The sequence below is a fragment of the Nycticebus coucang genome, chromosome 11 (genome assembly GCF_027406575.1).
Source record: "Nycticebus coucang isolate mNycCou1 chromosome 11, mNycCou1.pri, whole genome shotgun sequence".
NCBI lineage: Eukaryota > Metazoa > Chordata > Mammalia > Primates > Lorisidae > Nycticebus > Nycticebus coucang.
In genome coordinates, this window is record NC_069790.1 from 64,020,797 (window position 1) to 64,043,217 (window position 22,421).

Consider the following 22,421-nt stretch of genomic DNA (forward strand, 5'->3'; position numbering starts at 1 on the left):
TGGATTTCTGATGAGTCTGTGGTTATTTCGTCTTTGTTGTTTCTGATTGATGATATTAGAGATTTTACTCTTTTTTTCCTGATTAGGTTGGCCAGAGGTTTATCTATTTTATTGACCTTTTCAAAAAACCAGCTTTTTGATTTATTGATCTGTTGTATTATTCTTTTGTTTTCAATTTCATTTAATTCTGCTCTAATTTTGGTTATTTCTTTTCTTCTACTGGGTTTGGGGTTGGAATGTTCTTCCTTTTCCAGTTGCGTGAGATGTCCCATTAAGTTGTTAACTTCCTCTCTTTCCGTTCTCTTGAGGAAGGCTTGCAGTGCTATAAATTTCCCTCTTAGAACTGCCTTTGCAGTGTCCCAGAGGTTCTGATAGTTTGTGTCTTCATTGTCATTTTGTTCCAAAAAATTGGTGATTTCTTTCTTAATCTCATCTCTGACCCAGCTATCATTCAGCATAAGGTTATTTAACTTCCATGTTTTTGTATGGATATGCAGATTCCTGTTGTTACTCAATTCAAGTTTTATTCCATGATGGTCCGAGAAGATGCATGGAATAATTTCTATTCCTTTAAATTTACTGAGGTTAGACTTGTGACCCAAAATGTGATCAATTTTGGAGTAAGTTCCGTGGGCTGATGAGAAGAATGTGTATTCAGTTTTGTTGGGATGAAATGTTCTGTAGATGTCTGCTAAATCTAAATATTGGATGGTTAGGTTTAAATCTAAGATTTCTTTGCTCAGCTTCTTTCTGGAGGATCGATCCAACACTGCCAAGGGAGTGTTGAAATCTCCAACGATTATGGAGCTGGAGGAAATCAAGTTACTCATGTCTGTTAGAGTTTCTCTTATAAATTGAGGTGCATTCTGGTTGGGTGCATAGATATTAATAATTGAGATCTCGTCATATTGAGTATTACCCTTAACAAATATGAAGTGACCATTCTTGTCCTTCCTTACTTTTGATGGTTTAAAACCTACTGTATCTGCAAATAAAATTGCAACACCTGCTTTTTTCTGATTACCATTTGCCTGAAATATGGATGACCATCCTTTCACCCTGAGTCTGTATTTGTCTTTTAAGTTGAGCTGTGACTCTTGTATGCAACAAATATCTGGCTTGAGTTTTTGTATCCAATCAGCTAACCTATGCCTCTTTAGAGGACAGTTTAAGCCATTCACGTTGATGGAGAGTATTGATAAGTCTGGTGGAATTTTGGGTATCGAGTTTTTCAAAGGTCCAGTGGACATTTTTAATCCTTTCGCCAGTGTGGAAGTTGGAGTTTGATCCGAAGATTCTGAGTGAGTTTACTTTTGTGGTATAGGATTGGGTTGGTCATTGTGGAGGATAGGTCTGAGAACATCCTGAAGAGCTGGTTTACTTATGGCAAATTTTTTCAACATATGAATGTCATTGAAGTATTTAATTTCTCCATCATAGATGAAACTCAGTTTAGCTGGATACAAGATCCTGGGTTGAAAGTTTTTTTGCTTTAGGAGATTAAAAGTTGATGACCAGCCTCTTCTTGCTTGAAAAGTTTCAGCAGAGAGATCTGCAGTTATTCTAATATTCTTACCTTTGTACGTTATAGTTTTCTTTCGCCGGGCTGCTTTGAGAATCTTCTCTTTCATGTTAACTTTAGTGAAGCTAATTATGATATGTCTGGGAGATGGCTTATTGGGGTTGAATCGTGCTGGGGTTCTGAAGCTGTCTGCTATCTGAATTTCAGATTCTCTAGGCATGTCTGGAAAATTTTCTTTCATAATTTCATGTAGAAGGGCCTCTGTGTCCTTGGCAGCTACTTCATCAGTCTCCAAAATTCCTATAACCCTTATGTTGTTTTTTTTCGAATTATCTGAGAGCTCTCTGAGTGAGTGATCCGTTTTTGCTCTCCATTTCTCTTCCTCTTTGAGAGATTGGGAGCGTTCGAAGACTTTATCTTCAATGTCAGAAATCCTTTCTTCTGCTTGCTCCATTCTGTTACTGAGGGATTCTACTGTATTTTTCATATCTTTGAGGGCTGTAAGTTCTTGTTTCAGTGTGTCTAAGTCTTTGGTGGTTTTGTCTTTAAATTCGTTAAATTCTTGAGACAATTTTTGAATTTCTCCTCGAATTCCTAATTCCATTTTATTAATCTTGTCTGCAAACCAAATTCTGAATTCGACTTCTGACATCTCAGCCAGTTGTTTATGAATGGGATCTTCAATCACATCTGCCGTATCTTTTCTTGGGGGGGTTGATCTATTCTGGTTATTCATGTTACCAGAGTTTTTCCGCTGATTCCGCCCCATGGTTTACTCCCTTTGGTTTTTCCCCTGGGGTTTTATCAAGGGCCCGTACAGTGTTGTGGCCTGAGAAACTGGGGCCCTGTCTGGTGTGGTGGAGCAAAGTGGTTCTGTCTTGTTTTCAGCTGGTTTCTGTTCGATCCTATTGCAACTTCTACTCTGGCTTGAAGTCTCAGCTGTGTGGAAAAATCAGCAATTAAGTCACCCCGCCTGCCCACCTCTGGCCCCAGTTGGAAAAGGAGAATCAAACCTTCCTACAATCGCACACCCAGGGCACCGCCTGAAGAGTCCTCAGTCTATTAGCCCAGTTCAAAAGGTCCGAATCAACTGTCTCAATCGGCACTTGTCTCGGGTGGAAGGGTTCAAGAGGTCTCTGGGAACTGGATCACAGGGGCCTGGTGACTCCTCTGACACGGCTCACCCCAGTGCAGCGTGGAGTCAGGAGGAGCCACCCAGCAAACAGAGCAGTCTGGGAAGGTTGACGTCTCCTTCCCCACTTTGCCCCTCCGTCGGACCCAGTCACTGGTATCTCTGCAGATGGCTAACCCAGTTGCCTGCAGTGAACAGACACTCCAGGGGTTTGCACCTGCCTGAATCGCAAGGAAGTCTGCCAGGCCCCCGCAGACTGCCGCTATCTAGCAGGAGGAGATGGGGCCTGACATCTTTGAGTGTTTGATGCAGGTGATGGGAAGGAGGTGTTCACTCAGGCTTAGCCCCGTCCCTGATGCATGCTGCTAACAGAACAGACAACTTTGTGAGGTTCTGTCTCTGTTCTTGTGGTCGCCTACAGGAGACGGGCTGTTTTGAGTTCAAACGTCTTTGCTGCTGGAGAATTGCGTCTGAACACCCCTCTGGGTCGGCCCCGCCCCGGAGGCTTCCGGGTTTGTGAGCCGCGTCACAGGTGGCCTCCTCTGGTTGCCCAGGGAGACAGGGGGTGTGGCCTCAGAATATCCAGAAGTGAGCGTTCTGCCGTTAAAGAAAAAACGGCTGTTGATCTACCTCCAGGGAACTGCTGCTCTGGTGTGGGCACTCAGGCGACCCTTTTCTCCTCTGTCCCACGCCCCAGAGTCAGCACTGAGCGGCCGCAGTTTGTGCTGGGTCCACACCCCTTAAGAGATCCCCCAAGAATCAGAACTCTTGGGGGATGGGCCCCCAGACCCCGATTGGGAGTGGGGCGGGGGGAAGCTAGAGTTTCATTCAGTTTCACGCAATACTACGGTCCGGGGAGGGCTCCTGCACTTCACCGCAGGGAAGTGCCGCCAAGGCTTGATTTCCCCTCAGCGGAGTGCCCTCTCCGCGCTCACGTGTCCCAGAGTCAGCGCTGACCTGACGCAGCTCAGGCACTGTGCACTCCCCTCGAGAAATCACCCAAGGAGCCGAACTCCTGGGGGATAGGCCCTCAGACCCCGAGTGAGAGTAGGGGTTCTCAGCTCTCAGCGGGGAGGCCAGAGTCTGATTCAGTCTTGGGCCCCGTATGCCTGGGGAGGGTTGCTGCACTGCACCGCAGGGAAGTGCCGCGAGGCGTGACTCCCCCTCAGCCCGGTGCCCTCTCCTCACTCGGCGCGCCTCAGAGTCAATGCTGACCAGTCGCACTCAAGGGGACTGTCCACTCCCCTTGAGAAATCACCCAAGGATCCGAAGTCCTGGGGGACAGGCCTCCAGACCTCAGTGGGCGGGAGGGGAGCGCCGGGGATTCAGGGTTGCCGGCAAAGGATTCCCAAAGTTTTATTCAGCCCTATGTCCGGCAGGAGAACGCCACGGCACCCCAGTAGGGGAGGTAGGTCCAGTTTTTAGAAGGTCTCTCCCGTGGAGTGTAGTGGGAGGGCCTTTAATTTCTGCCCGCTTGTTCAATTATGGGGCTCTAGAGCCGGTCTCATGGGGGAGGGGGACTCCCGTCCGCTTGGTGGTGGATTTTGTACCTTTTGTTTGCGTCCTTGTGATCACAACTTGCCTCAGCGGTGTTGATGTGCGTTCTTCAGCCTTCTCTCTTGGTGAGGCTCAAGTCCACCAGGATACTTACTAAATTCCTGTCCCTTAACTCTCCTTCTGGACGGGAGCCTTTGTTGAAAGCTGGCTTCAGTCCGCCATCTTGTCTCCCCCTCCATGATTTCTTATGAGACATTATCATCATGGCTGTTTTAAAATATTTGTCAGATATTTCTAACATCTCCGTCATCTTGGTCTGGGCGTCTATTAGTTGCCATTTTAAAATTCAGTTTGACAGAGTCTTGGTTTTTGGTATGATGAGTGATATTCAATTGAAATTTGGACCTTGTGGATATTATGTCAGGAGACTCTGATCTTATTTTAAAATGTAGTCCTCACATCTTATATAAAAATTCATTCAAAATAATACATCACGGACTGGGAAAGGGGTTCCCAAGACTACCCTCAGCTTCAAATATTCTCTAGGTGTAAAGTCACAGGACTCAGCATGTAATCAATATACTTTATTACAACAAAGGATAAAAAACAAAATCAGTAAAGGGAAAAAACATATGGGGCAAAATCTGGAGGAACCCAGGATAATATTTCCAAGAGTCCTCTGCCAATGGAGTCACATAAGAAATTCTTATTTCCTCCAAGTTATGATAACATTTGTGAAATGTCTACCAGGGAAGCTCATTAGAAACTCCATGCTTAAGTTTTTTTAGTGAGGTTTGATCACATATGCACCCTGTATCTAGAATGCACCAAAATCCCAGACTCCCTGAAAAAAAGCAAGTATTCAACACAAACTGCATTTTTCTTTTTTGTACAGTTTAGGTACAATGAGCTATTTTCATTGATTAGTCTGATGGGCATTCTTCTCTAATCCAACTTCCTTGATGCCAGCTAAGGGCCAATTTTGTCAGCAAGCCTTTCTAAGGACAGCAGTGTCAGTCAGTCCAGCTATAATAACTCTTATCTGCACATGGACTTAAATATGTAAACCTAATACAGTAGAACTTCCACCTCTCTACACTGACCACCTCTTTAAGTTGACTTAATTTTCATAGACCGGATATGCATACATATCAGTATAGTCAGCCTAGTTTCTTATGTTGACCACCTCCATTTGTTGACCAGTTTGTTACATTGCCTTGGGTGGTCAACTTACACAGGTTCTGCTGTACTGTAAGATTTTTAGAAAAACCTTCAGGATCTAGGGCTAGGAAGATAATTCATAGGCTTGAGACCAAAAGCACATGTCTACTCCAGCACACGACTTCAAGTCAAGTTCTACGCCAGCTCTAGGTAGCAGGCAGAGCAGGATGGAGAAGCACGTTCAGTCGTGACTGCTGGAGCTGCTGACTCCGTTTCCAGCGCCTCCTCATTTGCCTCTTCTGAACGCTTTACTTTAATAATTATCAGATCCCTCCCGTGTTGCAGGGCACTTTGCACACATCTCCATACTTAACAGTACTCTTATTTTACATATTTAGAGACTGAACCAAGCCAAGGCCAGACAGGTAGTAAATGGCAGAGGTGAGATTCACAGTTAGGCCTGTCCCACAACATCTCTTATACTATGCTGTGGTTTAAGGTTCTCTGGAAACCCAAGAAAACTACAGGATGTAGTCTGTTATAAGTCATGGAAGCACTAAAAGTAATCTTGCTACCTAATTAGAAGGAAAGAAAGCATATTTGATGAACTTGCATTATGTTTTAGGCATAGTACTAAGTGCTTTTATCTAGTACTTAATTCACTTATTCCTAATTTATGTATTCGTAACTCATTTATTCCTCACCATAACCTGCTAAAGGACAGGAGGTGAAACAATTTTATTTCACAGTTGTCTTTAAAATTGCAAAGACACTATTTTTTTCATATAAAAACATCAGTGCGAGACACCTACACTTTCTAGAATATGATTATATAGACCCTTTCAAAGAAAAATGCACCCCATTATAGCTTCAGTGAGGTTTTTTGGAAAAAACTTACATGTGGGACTGATTCCTAAAATATACCATTCCACTACCCTCCAAATTTTGGTTCAAAGTATAGATTATTGTCATTAGTATGTATCCTGCATTTTTAGATATTTGATAATACACATATAGAATGGTTTATCACTTAATGTTCCATTGGTTCATCAGTTTTTTCTTCTACAGGTTAATCAGCAGGTTGAACAAGCTGTGCCTTTCTCTGAGGCCTTTCTTCAAGACCTTCCAAGAATGGAGACACATCATCATCATCATAGATCATAAACTCCAAATCTTTGCCAACAATTCCAAGGGAAACATTCTTTGTAGTTAGGTCCTGCTCTGCAGGAAGTGTCTTTCTTAAGGCACGCAGACCATGTTTAACCAGTTCATTTAAATTGCACTCCATAAATTCAGACATATGTCTCTCTAAGTAAGTCTGAGCTGATTGAGAATGAGCTCCAATGGACATAGCTCGGCAGTCAAAATATCAGATGGACAAATTTGAAAAATGTGAGGGCCCATATCATCATAACCAGCAATAAGTAGCCCGACACCATATGGTCTCTGGCCATATCGTTGTGTTGGTATCTGCGTCTTGCTTCCAATTAGAGATACAAGACGAGACACACGCAGTGGTCTGTGAAATACAAATCTGGAATCCAAACACTCCTGGTGCATAAAATTACACAACAGTCTAGCATCAGCAGTAAGCCCCGCAATTGAGATACCAATATGGTTGTCAACGTGGAGAATTTTTTTCTGAGCAGCTGCAAGTTCTGTCTGTGCCCTTTTCAATGCTACCAACACTGCATGGGTTTTTGACTTCAGACCAACTGTGGCAGAACCTTGTTTAACAGCTTCCATTGCATATTCAATTTGATGAATCCTGCCCTGAGGACTCCAAACTGTAACATCATTGTCATACTGGTTTCGAAACATAGTTCTGGCGCTGACCTGGCTGTAGCCTCCTAAAGGACAGGTTTCTATCCTCATTTTACATATGAGGAAACCGAGGCTTGGAGAAATGAGCCAAGTGTCCAAAGTCACATAGTTAATAAAGTATGAGGCTCCAAGTTTGAAAATCATTGGTTTCAAAGACGTAAGACCATATTGTTTCCTGTTTTAGACACTTCCTTTTGGGAAAAGTGCGGAGAAATTAATCAAAAAGGACAAGAAAATCATACTGAAGTGGGTGCTAGGAGTAGAGACGATTAACACAGGGAAAAGTCTGATATTAAAACGGGGAGCCAGGGCACTACCCTGGGCCTCAGGAGGCTTTGCCGGGAGGGTCCTGCTGACACGGCCTCAGGCAGGACTTAACCTCTTTCGGCATAGGTTTCTTCATACATTAAAATGTGGGTTTTCATTAAGTGATATCTAAAGCCCCATCCAGCTCTAAAATTTTGCATCTCTAAGTAGTAAGAGGGCACCGACAGCGCTCCTCAAAAGAGGGTGAGAGGCCTCAGAGCTGGCCCTGGTTGTCCCTCGCGGTCCTTGAAGATGGTGGGGTCTGGGACCAGACGGGCTGTACCAGTGGGAGGCGAGTCTCCAACCCTCTGCAGGTCCTCCGCCGCCCCGTGATTGTGGGGCGTCCAGAAACTGTCCCCCGCATGGGTTTAAAAAGAAAAATGAGCTCCGAGGGGTATGACAGTCACTTGTAGGGACCTGGGTGGCCCCCTAGGCGCGGCCGCAGCAGGCCGACGGCGGCCTTATCGGCGGCAGCTGGCACAACTCCGCGGCGCTGGTGCCGCGCCCGAGTGGGCTGTGGCTGCGACTGCGGTCGGGCGCCCCCGGCGGCGAGGGCGGCGCGCTGGGCCCCTCGCCCGCGCCTGGCCTGCGGAGCGAGCCCGGCGGGCGGCGGGAGCTGCTCCTGCGGGCCGGGGCCCGTGCCCCGGCCGCAGAGGGAGGCATCACTACCGCCGGACGCGTGTGGAGGCGGGGACCAAGCCGCGGAGAGCAAAGTCCAGGCTCCGCGGCCGCGGCACCCGCGCACCCAGCCGCTCTGCCAAAGAAGCGCAAGGTCCGAGGTGAGGGAGGCGGAGGCGGGAAACCCAGGGACCAGGACGCGGGGCGGGTCAGCGGGACTAATACCCAGAGCCCCCGGCTCGCCACCGGGGCGCGGGCTCGGCACCCTGGGGCGGGCGCTACGAGGAGGCTGGTTGCCCCCCGCCCCCTCCCTGAGCCAGAGCCGGTGCACTTGGATCTGAGGCTGTGGTTTCTCTCCAGGCTGAGATGGATCTTGAGGAGGCGAGGAACGGAACAACTTGGAGCTCCGGGCGAGCGGAGGATGTCTTCGAACTGGGCAGCCCCAGGTACCTCACCAGCAGCCACAGGGTCACGTTCAGCCTTGGAAAGAAGTTTAGAAAATTGGTTGATGCCTTTGGCCTTTAATTTGGAGGCTTCTTTGAAGGGTCTTGTTAGAAGTTCTGACCTTGGAGAGAAAGTTTTAAGTAGCCTGGAGGAGCCTCAGATTCTGGAAGATAAAGCTGTCTTTAAAAGCGCCCCCTTCCTTTTGAGCATGGGTGATTCGATGCATGTTTGTGTTGTATAACATTCCCTGTATTGTGTAAGTCTTAACACTCTTACAAATAACTTTCATATACATCATCTGGTTTTCAAGCTTATGGAGTATCAGACACTTGCTGCTGTTGTTGGTTGTGCTTTCTGGACAAGGGTAGTGAAGCAAAATTTCCCCACCCCACCCCCCACCTTGTTTCTCTTCCTTATCTTTCCTTACCCCTCTTCCTCCTCCCATCGCCAGACTTGTTCTGTATTTCTGCTTTCTGGGAGGTGAGGTGAGGAGGAAGACATTGAGCAGTCTTATTCTTCCCAAACCTGTACGTCCAAATCGGTTTTTGCTCAAGTGCACGGCGGGGGTAGGGGGTGGGGGTGGGGGGACCTCAGCACTTCCTTCACTTGTGTCTTTCTCCCTCGGGGGTTCTGGCTGTGGATTTGGTGCCCCAGGGCCTTTGTTAAGCACACTTCAGAGGCTTTAGGGGCAGAAGCGCCCAATGTTGTGTGTCTTTGTTTCCTCTTTGGAAAAATAGTGAATCATTTTCGCCTTTAGCCTAAAATAGTTTATGAGGCTATTATGGTCTCTGAGTTCATACTGGGCCACCCAGAACTAATTGACCTGTGTCATCTGGTGATCACCCAGAGGACAAATTTATCAGGTTCTGTAGTTTGTCCTCAAGCTGCAAGGGGCCTGATTAGCCAACTGAAAATATGCCTATGCCTATCTGATGCTTAAACTGAAGCATTATTTTAGTCTGTTAACTTGTTTGTCCAGTGACTGCTTTATTCCTTCTAAGTACCATGATAATTATTCATAGAAAATTTAGTGTTGCCAGGTGGAATTGGAAAACTGATGGATGTTATTACTTCCAAGAGAAAAATGTGGTTTTCATCAGCTGGCCACTTTGGCTGGGATTGACTGTGAATCTATTAATAGATGGCATTTTCATGAAGAAGGCTATTTATGTATTGCACTGGCTGAACATTTGATGAGTGTACAAAGGAGCTGTCCCTGCAAAAGGTGTAGTAACATTCTAGAACCCAAGAAAGTCCTTAGAAGTGAAGCTCACAGCCTTCTGTTGGAAATAGGAAAACAGCCCAAGAGAGAAATGCAGAAAGTTAAGAATAAGTTACTCCAGATTATGAGGTTAAATATAACGAGATTAATTTTTATGAAAATAGACCAAAGATTATACATTCAAAGGAAGTCAAGCCCACTTCACTTATCTAGAACAAATTAAGAGTTTCTGGTTGTTCCAATCATGCTGGTCTTGCTGTGGCATTTTGTTTTGAACATGTTTAGTGGCAGATGCTTGTCCAGTGATTTTGATAAATGCTTTACATAATTTGAGATCAAGTCTTAATGTGTAAAACCTGATCACTACCTGGATTAATGCTTTTTTTTTTTTTTTTGAGATGGAGTCTTACTCTGTTACCCTAGGCTGGAGTATAGTGGTGAGATCATGGCTTACTCTAACCTCAAACTCCTGGGTTCAAGCAATCTTCTTCCCTCAGCCTCCTGAGTAGCTAGCATACCACCACAGTCAACTAATTTTTAAAAACTTTTTATGTAAGAGGAGGGTCTCACTATGTTGCCCAGGCTGGATAAGGGTATCTTATGTTAAAAGAAATCTCTTGACCAGGCACAGTAGCTTATGCCTGTAATCCCAGCACTTTGGGAGGCCAAGACAGAGGATCCTTCTTTGAGCCTAGGAGTTCAAGACCAGCTTGTCCACATAGTGAGACACTTGTTTCTACAAAATATAAAAAAGTCACCCAATCATAGTGCTGTGTACCAGTAGGCCCAGCTACTCAGGAGGCTGAGAAGAGAGAATCAGTAAACCCTAGGAGTTTGAGGCTGCAGTAAGCTGTGATGGTGCCACTGTACTCAAGGCTGGGTAACAAAGGTAGACACTGTGTCTAAAAAAAAGAAGAAGAAGAAGAAGAAAGAAATCTCTACTATGCAGTTTATTTTATTGTATGAAAGACAGACATAAAAACATTCATACTAAGTAAGTAAACTTCAGCTAATGTTAGAAGGCAATGAATGCTATGGAAAAACATTAATCCAGGTTAAGGAAATCAAGCATGTAAGGAATAGGTATTGTGCAGTTTTAAGTAAGGTGGTTAGGGCAGATATTATCTTTAAGGAATTTTTTGAATGAAGACTTCAAACATTCCTGGCCGAGGTAACTGAGATGCAAAGACCCTGAGATGGGAACGTGTTTAGCGTGTGCACAGAACAGCAGAGAAGCCAGAGGGGCTGCAGCAGAGTAAGCAGGGGTGGAGAGATAATAAGGAAACAGACCACATAGGGCCTGAGAAGCCAACATAAGAATTTTGGCTTTTCCTCTAAGAAAAACAGGAGCCATTATAGATTTTTGAGCAGAGAAGTTACATATGATTTATGCTTTTAAATGATTCTTCTGGCTACTGACTGAGGACGGACTCGAGCACACATAGGTGGAAGTGGAGAGATTAGGCAGGGGGCTGGTCTGCTGGGGATAGCAATAAAAGTGGTGAGAAGTGGTTGAGTTTTAGCATTTCCTAATGTCACTCCCTACAGTCGTTCAGAAGAGTGGTCTTTACTAATTTTAGGTCAATATATAAAACTTTTTTTAGAAAATGAAAAATTTAATTGATTTGGCAGACATTAACATATTCCTCTTCTCTCTGTGAGTGCTGTATGGCAGGTGACCAGTCCTCATGTATCCATATGTCTTTGTAGTACCTTGGACAGTTACTTTGCCCTTGGCAACTGGTCTGCTGTGTTGGTTAAACTGGATAATTTTGGCAATTTGTGAGCATCATTCTTCTATTTGAAAACATACATAGTTGAGTGTCATAATTACTCAAATTTGTGTTCAGTTGACTGTGAAACATTAACAGTTTTAAATTTAAACAATTTTATTTTTTACAGCAACCGAGACAGGAAAAAAGTAAAGAAAGTGAATTTGATTGGACCATTAACTTTGGTAAGCTGTGAGATATTAATCGTGAATAATCTTGTGTTTCCTTCAAATTTGGGGTCATGAATCAATAGCTTAGAACATGTACTTTAAGATTGTCTACAGGCAGTGATAGATTGTCCTGTGCTGTTCCTAGCCACACATGTGCTGTTTTAGGTTGCCTTATTATAGTTGATAACCCATATCCTCAGGATGGATGATAAAAGAAGACTTAGGCTGGCGATGACACAGGACAGAGGTGACTGGTGCATAGGAAATTGAAAATTAGAGCTATGTTAGTAGCACCATGTAAACTCACTGACTTCAGGAAACTAGCTCTGCATTTGCTTAAATGCAAATTTAGCTTAAAACTTGCTTATAAAGAAGATAATTGTTAACTACAGAAATTGTAAAATAATTAACAAATCTTTATTGACAGTTGGCTTCCAGGAAAACTGGCTAAATATAGGTAACTATTAAGGACTCTGATTATGCTTGGGACAGTTTTTATTGCTTTTATTCTGGCACAAGGCAAGCCAACATATTTTTGGAAGAAGTCTAATCTGTTTTTCATTTGTAATGTGTCTCAGAGAGGCAGCTGAAGAAAGCACTTGCCTATTTTTGGTAAATATGATGTGTCTCAAACTATGACAGCCATTATTTGATAGCAAATTAAGTGGTATGTCAGCTACAGCCTCCAACTTAGCAATTAAATGGATAAAAAGACACCACATGCTCATTCTCAAACATTGCCACATACTTCTCATATAACCATAAACCCCTCTTTATCCTTTTATCCCTTATTCTTGTTTTTTTTTTTTTTTTTCCTGGCTATTGTTTGTTGTTTGAAAAGTCTCAGTAAGAAGCTGGGCACTGTGACTCATACCTTTAATCCTAGCACTTTGAGAGGCCAAGGCAGAAGGACTGCTTGAGACCAGGAGTTTGAGAGCAGCCTGGCAAAAGTAAGATCCCATCTCTACAAAAATTATCTGGGCATGGTGGTGCATGCCTATAGTCCCAGCTGCTTGGGAGGCTGAGGCTAAAGGATTTCTTGAGCCCAGGAGTTTGACGTTGCAGTGAGCTATGATGATGCCACTGCACTCTAGCCCAGAGGACAGAGTGGGACTCTGTCTCAAAAAAAAAAAAGTCTTGGTAACAGTAAAATATTTTTAAAATTTAGTATATTGGAGAATAAGTTGTTTACAAAACCAAATCTAGTTCTAATGCACAGGTTTTAAACCTGCCTCCTACAGAAAATAAAATATTACAAACCTTAGAGTAGAAATATAAACTTTCATTTGAATTTAAAAGTTTTAGTTTAAATTAAATTTAAATTTAATCTTTATTCCACTTCTGAATAGATATTTTTTTGTCCTGAAAGAGGTTCAGGATAAGATTGTTCTGTAACAGGAATTACAACTAGACTGTTTTGTTGAAAATCACTGAAAACAAGTTTTGGTTTACCTAGGATGTTGCTGTGAAATTTGCCTAATTTTAAATTTAATTTTAAATTTAAATTCTAATTTAAAATAGAAATGCAAGAAACAAAGGAGAAGATATAGGCTATAAAATTGTGTTCAACTAATATGAAAGAGAATATTACAACCTGACCCTGTGCTTTTAACTGTGGCTGACAGACCCAAGTGCTCCCTCTCCCAGGAGCCATTAGTAATGAACTTTGGTGCCAGACATGGTGGTGACCACCTATAATCCAGCATCTCAGGAGGCTGAGGTGGGAGGATCACTCGAGTCCAGGATTTGGAGATCAACCTAGGAAACATAATGAGACTTCATTTCATAAAAATTGAGAATTTAAAACATTTTTTGATTAATAAAAGAGAATCTTGGGAACACTGGTCCCTTTCATAGCAATTTTAGAGACCCTTACCCATTTGCTCTTGACTTTATTAACACCCCTTGTTTGATTCTAAGCTCTACCTGGCTTCTGAGCCCTTTTTTCTTTTGGTAAATTGCTTGCCTTGTGTGTTTGATGATGAAATTTGCTCCCTGCCCTGGATCCCTGACCAGACTTCTGAAACTCTTTGAGAAAGGTTTGCACACCGCCCCCCACCCCCACCCCCACCATCACCATGTGCTTCCAGCCACAGGCTCACCCAGGGTATTGACCGAGTCTGACTCAGCCTCAGCCCTCAAAGAGGCCACTCTGCCAAGCCTGACTCATCACCACTCTCCCAATAATCATTGCTTGTCCTCAAAGGGGGTTGGGAGAAATGGACGTAGTAAAAAGTTTAAAAAGAGAGGAGAGACACAAGAAACAGAGGGGAAGATATAGAAATGGAAACTTAAGGAAGGGGTAGCTTAGAAGGCAGAGGAGGAAAAAGAACAAAGAGAAAGTGAGCCATGGATGGGTCCATCAAAAATTTTAAAATGGGAGAAAATGGAAAGTCCTAAAAAGACAGTAAGTATCAAAGCCTTTTGAAGTGTTATGACACCGATCTAATGGTTAGTTTGGGGGAGTTGTGCATTTCACTGTGACAACTGGCATCACCTTTCCCTCTGTAGGTAGTGCTAAGTCCCAGTTCTTAGCTGTGGGCCATGAGGCCTGCCGTACCACTCTCTAATATAATGTCCACACTTTGTCCTGTGACCTTCAGGAATTCCACTGCCAGGAGTTACTTACGTACTCCACGTAGCTTCTAGTCTCCTTGCTGTCCTAAGCCTAAAAACTCCTTATGTTCCCCTCACTCCCTGATTCTTCTCCAATTAACTCTTCTTCATCCTTCACGATTCTGCATAAGCGTTATCTCTATGAGCAAGACTTACCTAAAGTACACACAGTGTATGCGTGGACACCCCACAGTGTTTGTTATGCTCCACTACTAAGCTGTCATTTGAAAGCTAACTTAAACTCTTTAAAGGGATCTCATCCTCAAAACTCAGAGCATCTGTTTTCCCCCTATTTTTAATTCTCCTCCTTAAATATTCTGAATGTTGTTTTAAAGGATATGTGATGTGTATATGTGTGTTTGTAACGTAATATCTGTCTGTAGCTGTTCTTAATTCATTACCTCAGGAGCTCTGGGAGATCAAATAATATCTCTTATTAGAAGCAAACCTTAATCCTTTCTGACTCTACTGTAATCATTCACGCAAATCAGATACTGATTAAACAGAATTATATTGATTTCTTCACAGAACACAAGATAAATAGAATCATGAAATTGTTCTGTTAATGATTTGGGTTGAAATTCTCTCTCTAAGACATCCCTTTACAACTATTAAAAAAGTACAGGCCAACACAAAACAGAAGAAAATTAAAAAGTATGGGCCAGGCACAGTGTCTCAGACCTGCAATCCTAGCACTTTGGGAGGCTGAGGCAGAGGATTACTTGAGGTCAGAAGTTCAAGACCAGCTTGAGCAAGCGCAAAATTTTGTCTCTACAAAAAAATATAAAAATTATCGAGGTGTGGTGGTGTGTGCACGTAGTCCCAGCTACTCAGGAGGCTGAAGCAGAAGGATCAATTGAGCCCAGGTGTTTGAGATTGCAGTAAGCTATGAGGATGGCACTACACTCTAGTCTAGACAACAGAGCAAGACTGTCTCAAACAAAAAAAAGAAAAGAAAGAATGTAGACTTTAAGTAAAAATCCAAAGAACACATAATTATGGAAAAGGGAAATTCTGTTCCACAATTAAGTATTACTTTATTTCCTTTTTATAGTTTCGGTACTCTGATTGGCAAGATAAATTGTTTATGTCCCTGGGTACTATCATGGCCATAGCCCATGGGTCAGGCCTTCCTCTAATGATGATAGTGTTTGGAGAAATGACTGATAAATTTGTTGATACTTCAGGAAACTTCTCCTTTCCAGGTAAGCATTTCTTTACTTTTTTTTTTTTTTCAATTATTAGTATTTCAGTTACTAGTATTTCTTTAACTGGGGAATTCTTTATTACTTTAACTGGGGAAAAGTTTAGGAATTGATTTTGCTATTCATTATCTACTTGCTTAATGATTTGGATATCCAGTGACTCCACCTGTCACAGGAGCTGAAAAATTCTCAGAAAATCCTTCAAATATTCATTAAATTTCAAGAAATACATGCATGTTGTTTTACTTTTAGTACAGGGCAAGGAAATACACACGAAGGTTTGCATCCCAGTGAAGTAGGGAAGTCACCGTACTTGAAGACAGCAGAAAAACGCCGAGTCTAGCATGCAGCGTCCACCCCTTAGTAATCAATGATGAGCTTCCAGATACATCCATTGCCGTGGCAGTACCTCTTAGCTCTGCTCAGTCTGTAGAACTGTTTCTGGGTTCCTCTCCTCCTTTGTAAAAAATTATATCCATTTTCTGTTTCTAATTTTTGGATCAAACAGATTGATTGGAAGTTGACATAACACTTTACTAAAGAGTGAATGAATTCAATATGAGCAAGGAGGTCACCCAAAGGACTATACTTACTGAAGAGCCAAAGGAGTCCCATAAATCAATGTTATCTATAAGAGAGGCCCCCTGGAAACAGCCTTGGAGTGGGATTATGGACATAGTTATTTTCATAGTAGCTGAATTCAACATAGAAAGGAAGAGTTCTATGCTTTCTACCAAACCTTCAGGCACTCAGCGGGAAGACTGAGTGAAGCTTTATTGGTACACAGATAGCAGAATATATTTTCAAAACTGATAAAGGAAAGGCAGCTTTCTTAGCAAAAATATGTGAGACAATGTATGCTCTGTCATTTAGAAAGCATTTAGTATGAGTTTTCAGTGTTCGCTGACTGACAACTACTCAGCGACCATTGTAGTGCTTCAGTGTGATTTCCTAAGAGAATATGATTGCTTGATTAATACAGTGGGATATGTTTACATAAATACTGGTAAATATTAATGCCTTTGAGAGTCAAGTAAAAGCATCCTTTGAATATTTGAATAATGATTACAGGTACATAAATATTGTATATCTTTATAGGGTGTCTGTGATGTTTTGATACAGGCTACAATGCACAATCATATCAGGGCAATTGAAGTATCTGTCACCTCTATATTTATCATTTCTTTACATGAAGAACATGCCAGTTCCACTGTTTTGGTTATTTTAAATTATATTCTAACTTATCGTTGTTACTTTGTTGTGCTATCAAATATCATTCATTCTATCCAAATATCTAACTATATTTTTGCACCTGTTACTGTCTTCACTTTATCCCCCCCCACACACACACATACACACTTATCAGCCTCTGGTAACCATCATTCTACTCTCTTATCTCCAAATGATCAATTATTTTTAGTATTTGGCTCCCACATATAAGATCATGGCAAATTTGTCTTTCTGTACTTGGCTTATTTTATTTAACTTAATGTTCTCCAGTTCCATCCACATTGTTGCAAATGATAGGATATCATTGTTTTATATTTGTATGATATTTCCTTGTATCTATGTACCACATTTTCTTTATCCATTCATCTATTGATGGACACTTAGTATACTGATTCCAAATCTTGCCTATTGTGAATAGTGCTGCAATAAACGTGGGAGTGCAGATAAAAATTGGTTTCTACTTAGGGTAAAAAAAATCATATTAATGGATTGATGGAGAAACAAAATTGTGTTATATGCATACAATGGAATGTTATTCAGCCTTAAAAAGGAAAGAAATTCTGACCCATGCTACAACATCGATGAACCTTGAGGACATTATGTTAAATGAAATAAGCCAGTCAATAAAAGAAAAACACTGTTTGTTTCCACTTTTATGAGATATCTAGAGTAGTCAAATTCATAGAAAGAGTAAGTATAAAGGTTGTTAGCAGGGGCTGAGAGGAGAGGGAATGGGGAGCCATTGTTTAATGGATATAGAGTTTTAGTGTTGCAAGATGAAAAATTTCTCAAGATTGATTGTACAACAGTGTGACTATACTTAACACTGCTGAACTGTACCCTTAAAAATAGTTAAGCTGTAACATTTTTTAGAAATCATATTGACATAGCGCAACTAATACCGTGGAATACTATTTAGGCATAAAAAAGATAGAGACTTTACATCTTTTGTATTAACCTGGATGTAGGTGAAACATATTCTTCTTAGTAAGTATCCCAAGAATGGAAAAGCAAGTACTCAATAATAATATGAAGCCAGTTCACGAACTAATACACACCCACACAAGAGAAAAACTCAATTCAATTCAAGTTGGAGGGAGTGGGGAGAAGGAGGGAGGAACCTCGGTGAGCTCTCACCTAATGGGCACAATGTAAGGGTATGTGGCACACCTCCTGGGGCAGGCACTACTACAACAGAGACCTTACCTAACAAACGCAAACATTGCAACCTAATTATTTGTACCCTCATGTTAATCTGAAATTAAAAAAGAAAAATGGTGCAATTATTTTGTGTGTACAACTTATCACAAATGTGTTCTCATTTGGACTAATTTTGTTTTATTTTACTAACTTAAGAAAATTTTCACAACTTTCTTACTTGTTGCAGTTTGCTTGTTTTTTTACTTGCTTCTAATTATGAAACCAGATAATTTTGAAGCTGAATGTGGCATACAGTGCCACGTGTTATGCCCAGGGCCAAATTCAAGATCTCTCTGGGGGACAGCACAGGCAAGTCACTTACAGACCTGTGATTGCTAGAGAGGTAAACTCATGAGAGTTGCCAGCTTGGTTTCAGTAACCTCCACGTTATAAACACACCTGTTTATGACCCTTGGTCCCCTTAGCCACATTTATCATTAGGCCTAATGGCCGTGGTGGAGGATTTAGAATGGGAAATGCCTCAAATGTTATTAATTTCCAATGTCCACTCTTTCATAGTTTCCAAGAATAATATTCTCAGACCTCTTTGGAGAAAAGTGAAATCTTTAAAGGATACTCACTCTAAGTCCAGACTACTCATTGACATGTTTAGAGTTGTAGAGTTTAGAAAATCATAGGGATTGAGAGCAGAAAAAGTACTTAGCTGAGGTCCCAGGAGTTATTTAGAGTTCATTCTTTAGAATTGTTGGATTCTTGGACAGCTAGACTTAATGGGAGCCAAATTAAAAGAGAATGTTAGGAGAAAAAGGATTTGAATTACAGGAGGATCTGACAATGACTTACTGTGAACAGAGCTGTCCTTGTCAATAGAAAAATGGTACTCCATGACAGAGTTCTTCCCTTACAATGATTCAGTTGTGCAGAAACTATGCACAAAATATTCTGCGTCCAAACCTTAAGGACAGAGTCACAGAAAAAAAAAATTTTCTGCAGAGCATCAAGAACTTGATATCTTGATGCCAAGTCTATGTAACTGTAATAATCTAGAAAATTTTGTGGGGAAATCACTACAACCTTCATGTCCTTGCAATCCCTCATAGTTGAGGGTTTAAAGGCATTTTTGAGCCCTGGGTTACTTTAATTAACTCTTCATAGTGCCTATGGTGCCTGAACAAAGATCAGCTCTTTGTTTTGTGCTGAATATTGTATACGATAACAGAAGTTCTAGGCAGAATCAGGGAAGGTAGATAGTGATTGAGACTAAAATGCGATAATGAGGACAATGTTGCCTTCTCTTTAATGTGTACACTCATCATTATTCAGACCCTTCATTCATTAGCTGTGTGATGTTTCTTAACCTCTATAATCTTTACTGTTCTTATCTTTGAAAGGTAATTAAACAAGATGATTTATGTAAAGTGTCCGAAATATAGTGAATGATCAATAAATATTGAGGAAAACTGTGAGAACTTGGAAATAAAAGAACCACTCTAATATTTTGTTTCCTCATCTATGAAAAGGATGGATTATGTGAGAGCTCTCTTAAATGAAGAAGTATCTGGCGGCACCCATAGCACAGTGGTCGGTGCCAGCCACATACACTGAGGCTGGAGGTTTGAACCCAGCCTGGGCCAGCTAAAAACACAAGGACAACTGTAACCAAAAAATATCTGGGCATTGTGGAGGGTACCTGTACTTCCAGCTACTTGGGAGGCTGAGGCAAGAGAATGGCTTGAGCCCAATAGTTTGAGGTTGCTGTGAGTTGTGACACCACAGCACTACCCGGGGTGATATAGTGAGACTATGTCTTAAGAAATAAATAATAAATAAATAAATAAAATAAAATAAAATAAAATAAAATAAAATAAAATGAAGAAGTATCTTCAGGAGTTTCCCAGTTCCTTGTAGAGGCATTCAGATGGACCAGAGTGGGAGTTCTCCACCCTAGCATATTAGAATCAGTGGGGGTGCTTTTAAAAAATACGATGCTCTGGACTCGGTCAGTGATTCAGGATTAATTGGTGTTGGGTGGAGGCTGGGCATCTACATTTTTAAAGCTCCCCCTCTGATTCTAAAGGGCAGACAGTATCGAGAACCACCAAACCAGTTGGCTACTTGGAAATCACTTATGAGACTGGCTCAAAATAGGTATAATTAGACAAGACCAGGTCTAGGCCCTTTCCACATCTAGAATCCTGTGACTCACTGGGTAACACGCCAGCATGTATTTGTCTCACCTTTGTCACAGGCAGCAGAAACTGAGTTTTCTGAGGGCTCAGAGTCTCCTTGGGTTGCTAAGTCACAACCAGATTCTCATTCTTAGCCTGGGTGCCCAATACCTATAGATTCTTATATTTCCTAGAAGGGAGGGTCAGATTGAGTTATGATACCCTTACTGAGAGAATTGCAAAGTTTAAGGTAGGTGTTTGGAGGAGAAGAAAACATTTAAGATTTTACCCATTTTCTAAGTTCAGAGAATTAAAAAACCACAATGATGGGCAGTACCTGTGGCTCAAAGGAGTAGGGCCCCGGCCCCATATGCTGGAGGTGGCGGGTTCAAACCCAGCCCTGGCCAAAAACTGCAAAAAAAAAAAAAACAAAAAAAACAAAAAAAAAACACAATGATTTCTACAAAACCATAACTTTAGAATAGCTTGTTTGCCTCTATTTCCAAACACAGTTCCAATTTGCCATATTTAAGGCCTCAGAAAGGAAATGAGAACATAGAACTAAACTGATAAGAAGAGAAGTAAAATAAGGCATGACTCATTAAGGGTCTCGTAGCTGATAAAAAGCTAGATTAATAATCAGAAACATTTCACTGTAAATATCAGTTGAAGTTATATTCCTGAAGGAAAAATTGCACTGCAACTGGGGCGGGATACTGGTAATTGACTCTGACCGTTGAATTTGAGTTTTCACTAAATTTCAACCTTATCTCCACTTTGGAAAAGAGAAGGAGGATACAGCATCCAGAAAACATGACCACTGAGCTATTTGCACACGATAAAGGAACAAAGATAGATCTGTTTCTCTTCTGATCATGGTGAATTGGAAATACCTAGGCTGGTGTGTTTTTTCAACAATGCTATGGTGGTATTTTAAGCTGTTATTTTGCGGATGCAATAGATATAGGCTGGGTTGGGTTTTTTTTTTTTTTTTTTTTTCACTTTGTTTTCTTTTTCTTTTTTTTGAGACAGAGTCTCACTATGTTGCCCTGGGTAGAGTGCTGTGGCATCACAGCTCACAGCAACCTTAAACTCTTGGGCTCAAGCAAGTCTCTTGCCTCAGCCTCCCTTGTAGCTGCGACTACAGGCACCTGCCACAACACCCGGCTATATTTTTTGTTTGTGTGTTTGTTTGTTTGTTTAGCAGGCTCGGGTCGGGTTCGAACCCACCAGCCCTGGTGCATGTGGCCGGCGCCCTAACTGCTGAGCTATGGGAGCCAAGACTCACTTTATTTTCTTAAAAGGTAAAAATACGTCATTACGACATAAGTCAGTCGGTATAGTTTACTATTATGAGCATGCTATGAGCACATATTGCCGGGGCTGACTTTCAGCTTTGCTGCCTGCTAGCTATGTGACTTTGGGTAACTTAATTTCTTTGTGCCTCAGTTTACTCTTCTGTCAAATGAGGATTTGTAACATACCTATCTCATAAAGTAATTAAGTGAATCAACACATCTAAGGTGTTGATAACAGTGCTTTGGCATATAATAAATGTTCAATAAATGTTAGTTATTAAAACATGAAAACTAGGAATTGTACCTTGATATTTTTATCAAACTAGTTTAAATTAATGAAAAAACTTATTTCCTTCCAGTTAATACTGCCAGAATTCTAGTAAAAATACCAAAATACAAAACATGAAATTCAGGATGTTGACTAATTTGCCAGTGACCGCTGCCTTGTCTTTGAGCAATTTGTTCTCATTTTTTCCTCCTTTACAATGGATATAATTCAGCCTTTCCCATCCTTATGTCACAAGAGACACATAAAGGAAAAACACACAGAAATGGGTAAGGCATGAGTCACATACACTGAGGCTGGTGGGTAGAAGCCTGGCCCGGGCTTGCTAAACAACAGTGACAGCTACAACCAAAAAAATAGCCAGTGTTGTGGCCAGCGCCTGTAGTCCCAGCTACTCAGGAGGCTGAGGCAAGAGAATCGCTTAAGCCCAAGAGTTTGAGGTTACTGTGAGCTGTGATGCCACAGCACTCTTCCAAGAGCAATGCAGTGAGATTCTGTCTCCAGAAAAGAAAAAAAAAAAAAAAGAAAGAAAGAAAAGAAATAAAAATAAAAATAAAATAAAGTAAAAGAAATAAAATTTACAGAAAGAAGTATATGTAAAGTACTTTGAGCCACCAAAAAAAAAAATGCCCCTTAGATTTTGTGTTTTCTGTTTTAATTATGCCTGCTATGTGTTTTTGGCTCCCCTGTCCCTTGATCAGCTTCTCCTTCCTGCCTTAGGAAACTGCCTTGCTAAAGGCCATGAGGGCTAGGTTGAGGGAGAACCCTTAAGGGCTTATCTTCTCCCAT

The 22,421-nt window shown here is 41.6% G+C and overlaps 1 protein-coding gene and 1 pseudogene across 5 annotated transcripts in view; one reads left to right on the forward strand and one right to left on the reverse strand.

The window, feature by feature from the left end:
* Positions 1 to 6,033: 6,033 nt before the first annotated feature.
* LOC128560189 (proteasome subunit alpha type-1-like) lies at positions 6,034 to 7,163 on the reverse strand (annotated as a pseudogene). The gene has a single exon (XR_008372901.1). The product of XR_008372901.1 is annotated as a proteasome subunit alpha type-1-like (transcript).
* Positions 7,164 to 8,033: 870 nt separating this feature from the next.
* Positions 8,034 to 22,421, forward strand: part of ABCB4 (ATP binding cassette subfamily B member 4) — an 87,256-nt gene continuing 72,868 nt past the window's right edge. For 2 of the 4 annotated variants that reach the window (XM_053608864.1, XM_053608866.1), the window contains exons 1-4: positions 8,034 to 8,221; positions 8,421 to 8,506; positions 11,629 to 11,683; positions 15,339 to 15,489. In XM_053608864.1, the coding sequence (XP_053464839.1) occupies positions 8,427 to 8,506; positions 11,629 to 11,683; positions 15,339 to 15,489 (286 nt within the window). In that variant the 5' untranslated portion in view covers positions 8,034 to 8,221; positions 8,421 to 8,426. Of the gene's footprint in view, positions 8,222 to 8,420; positions 8,507 to 11,628; positions 11,684 to 15,338; positions 15,490 to 21,252; positions 21,353 to 22,421 lie in introns of those variants that run through there. The other 2 variants (XM_053608865.1, XM_053608867.1) reach the window with 2 other exon arrangements.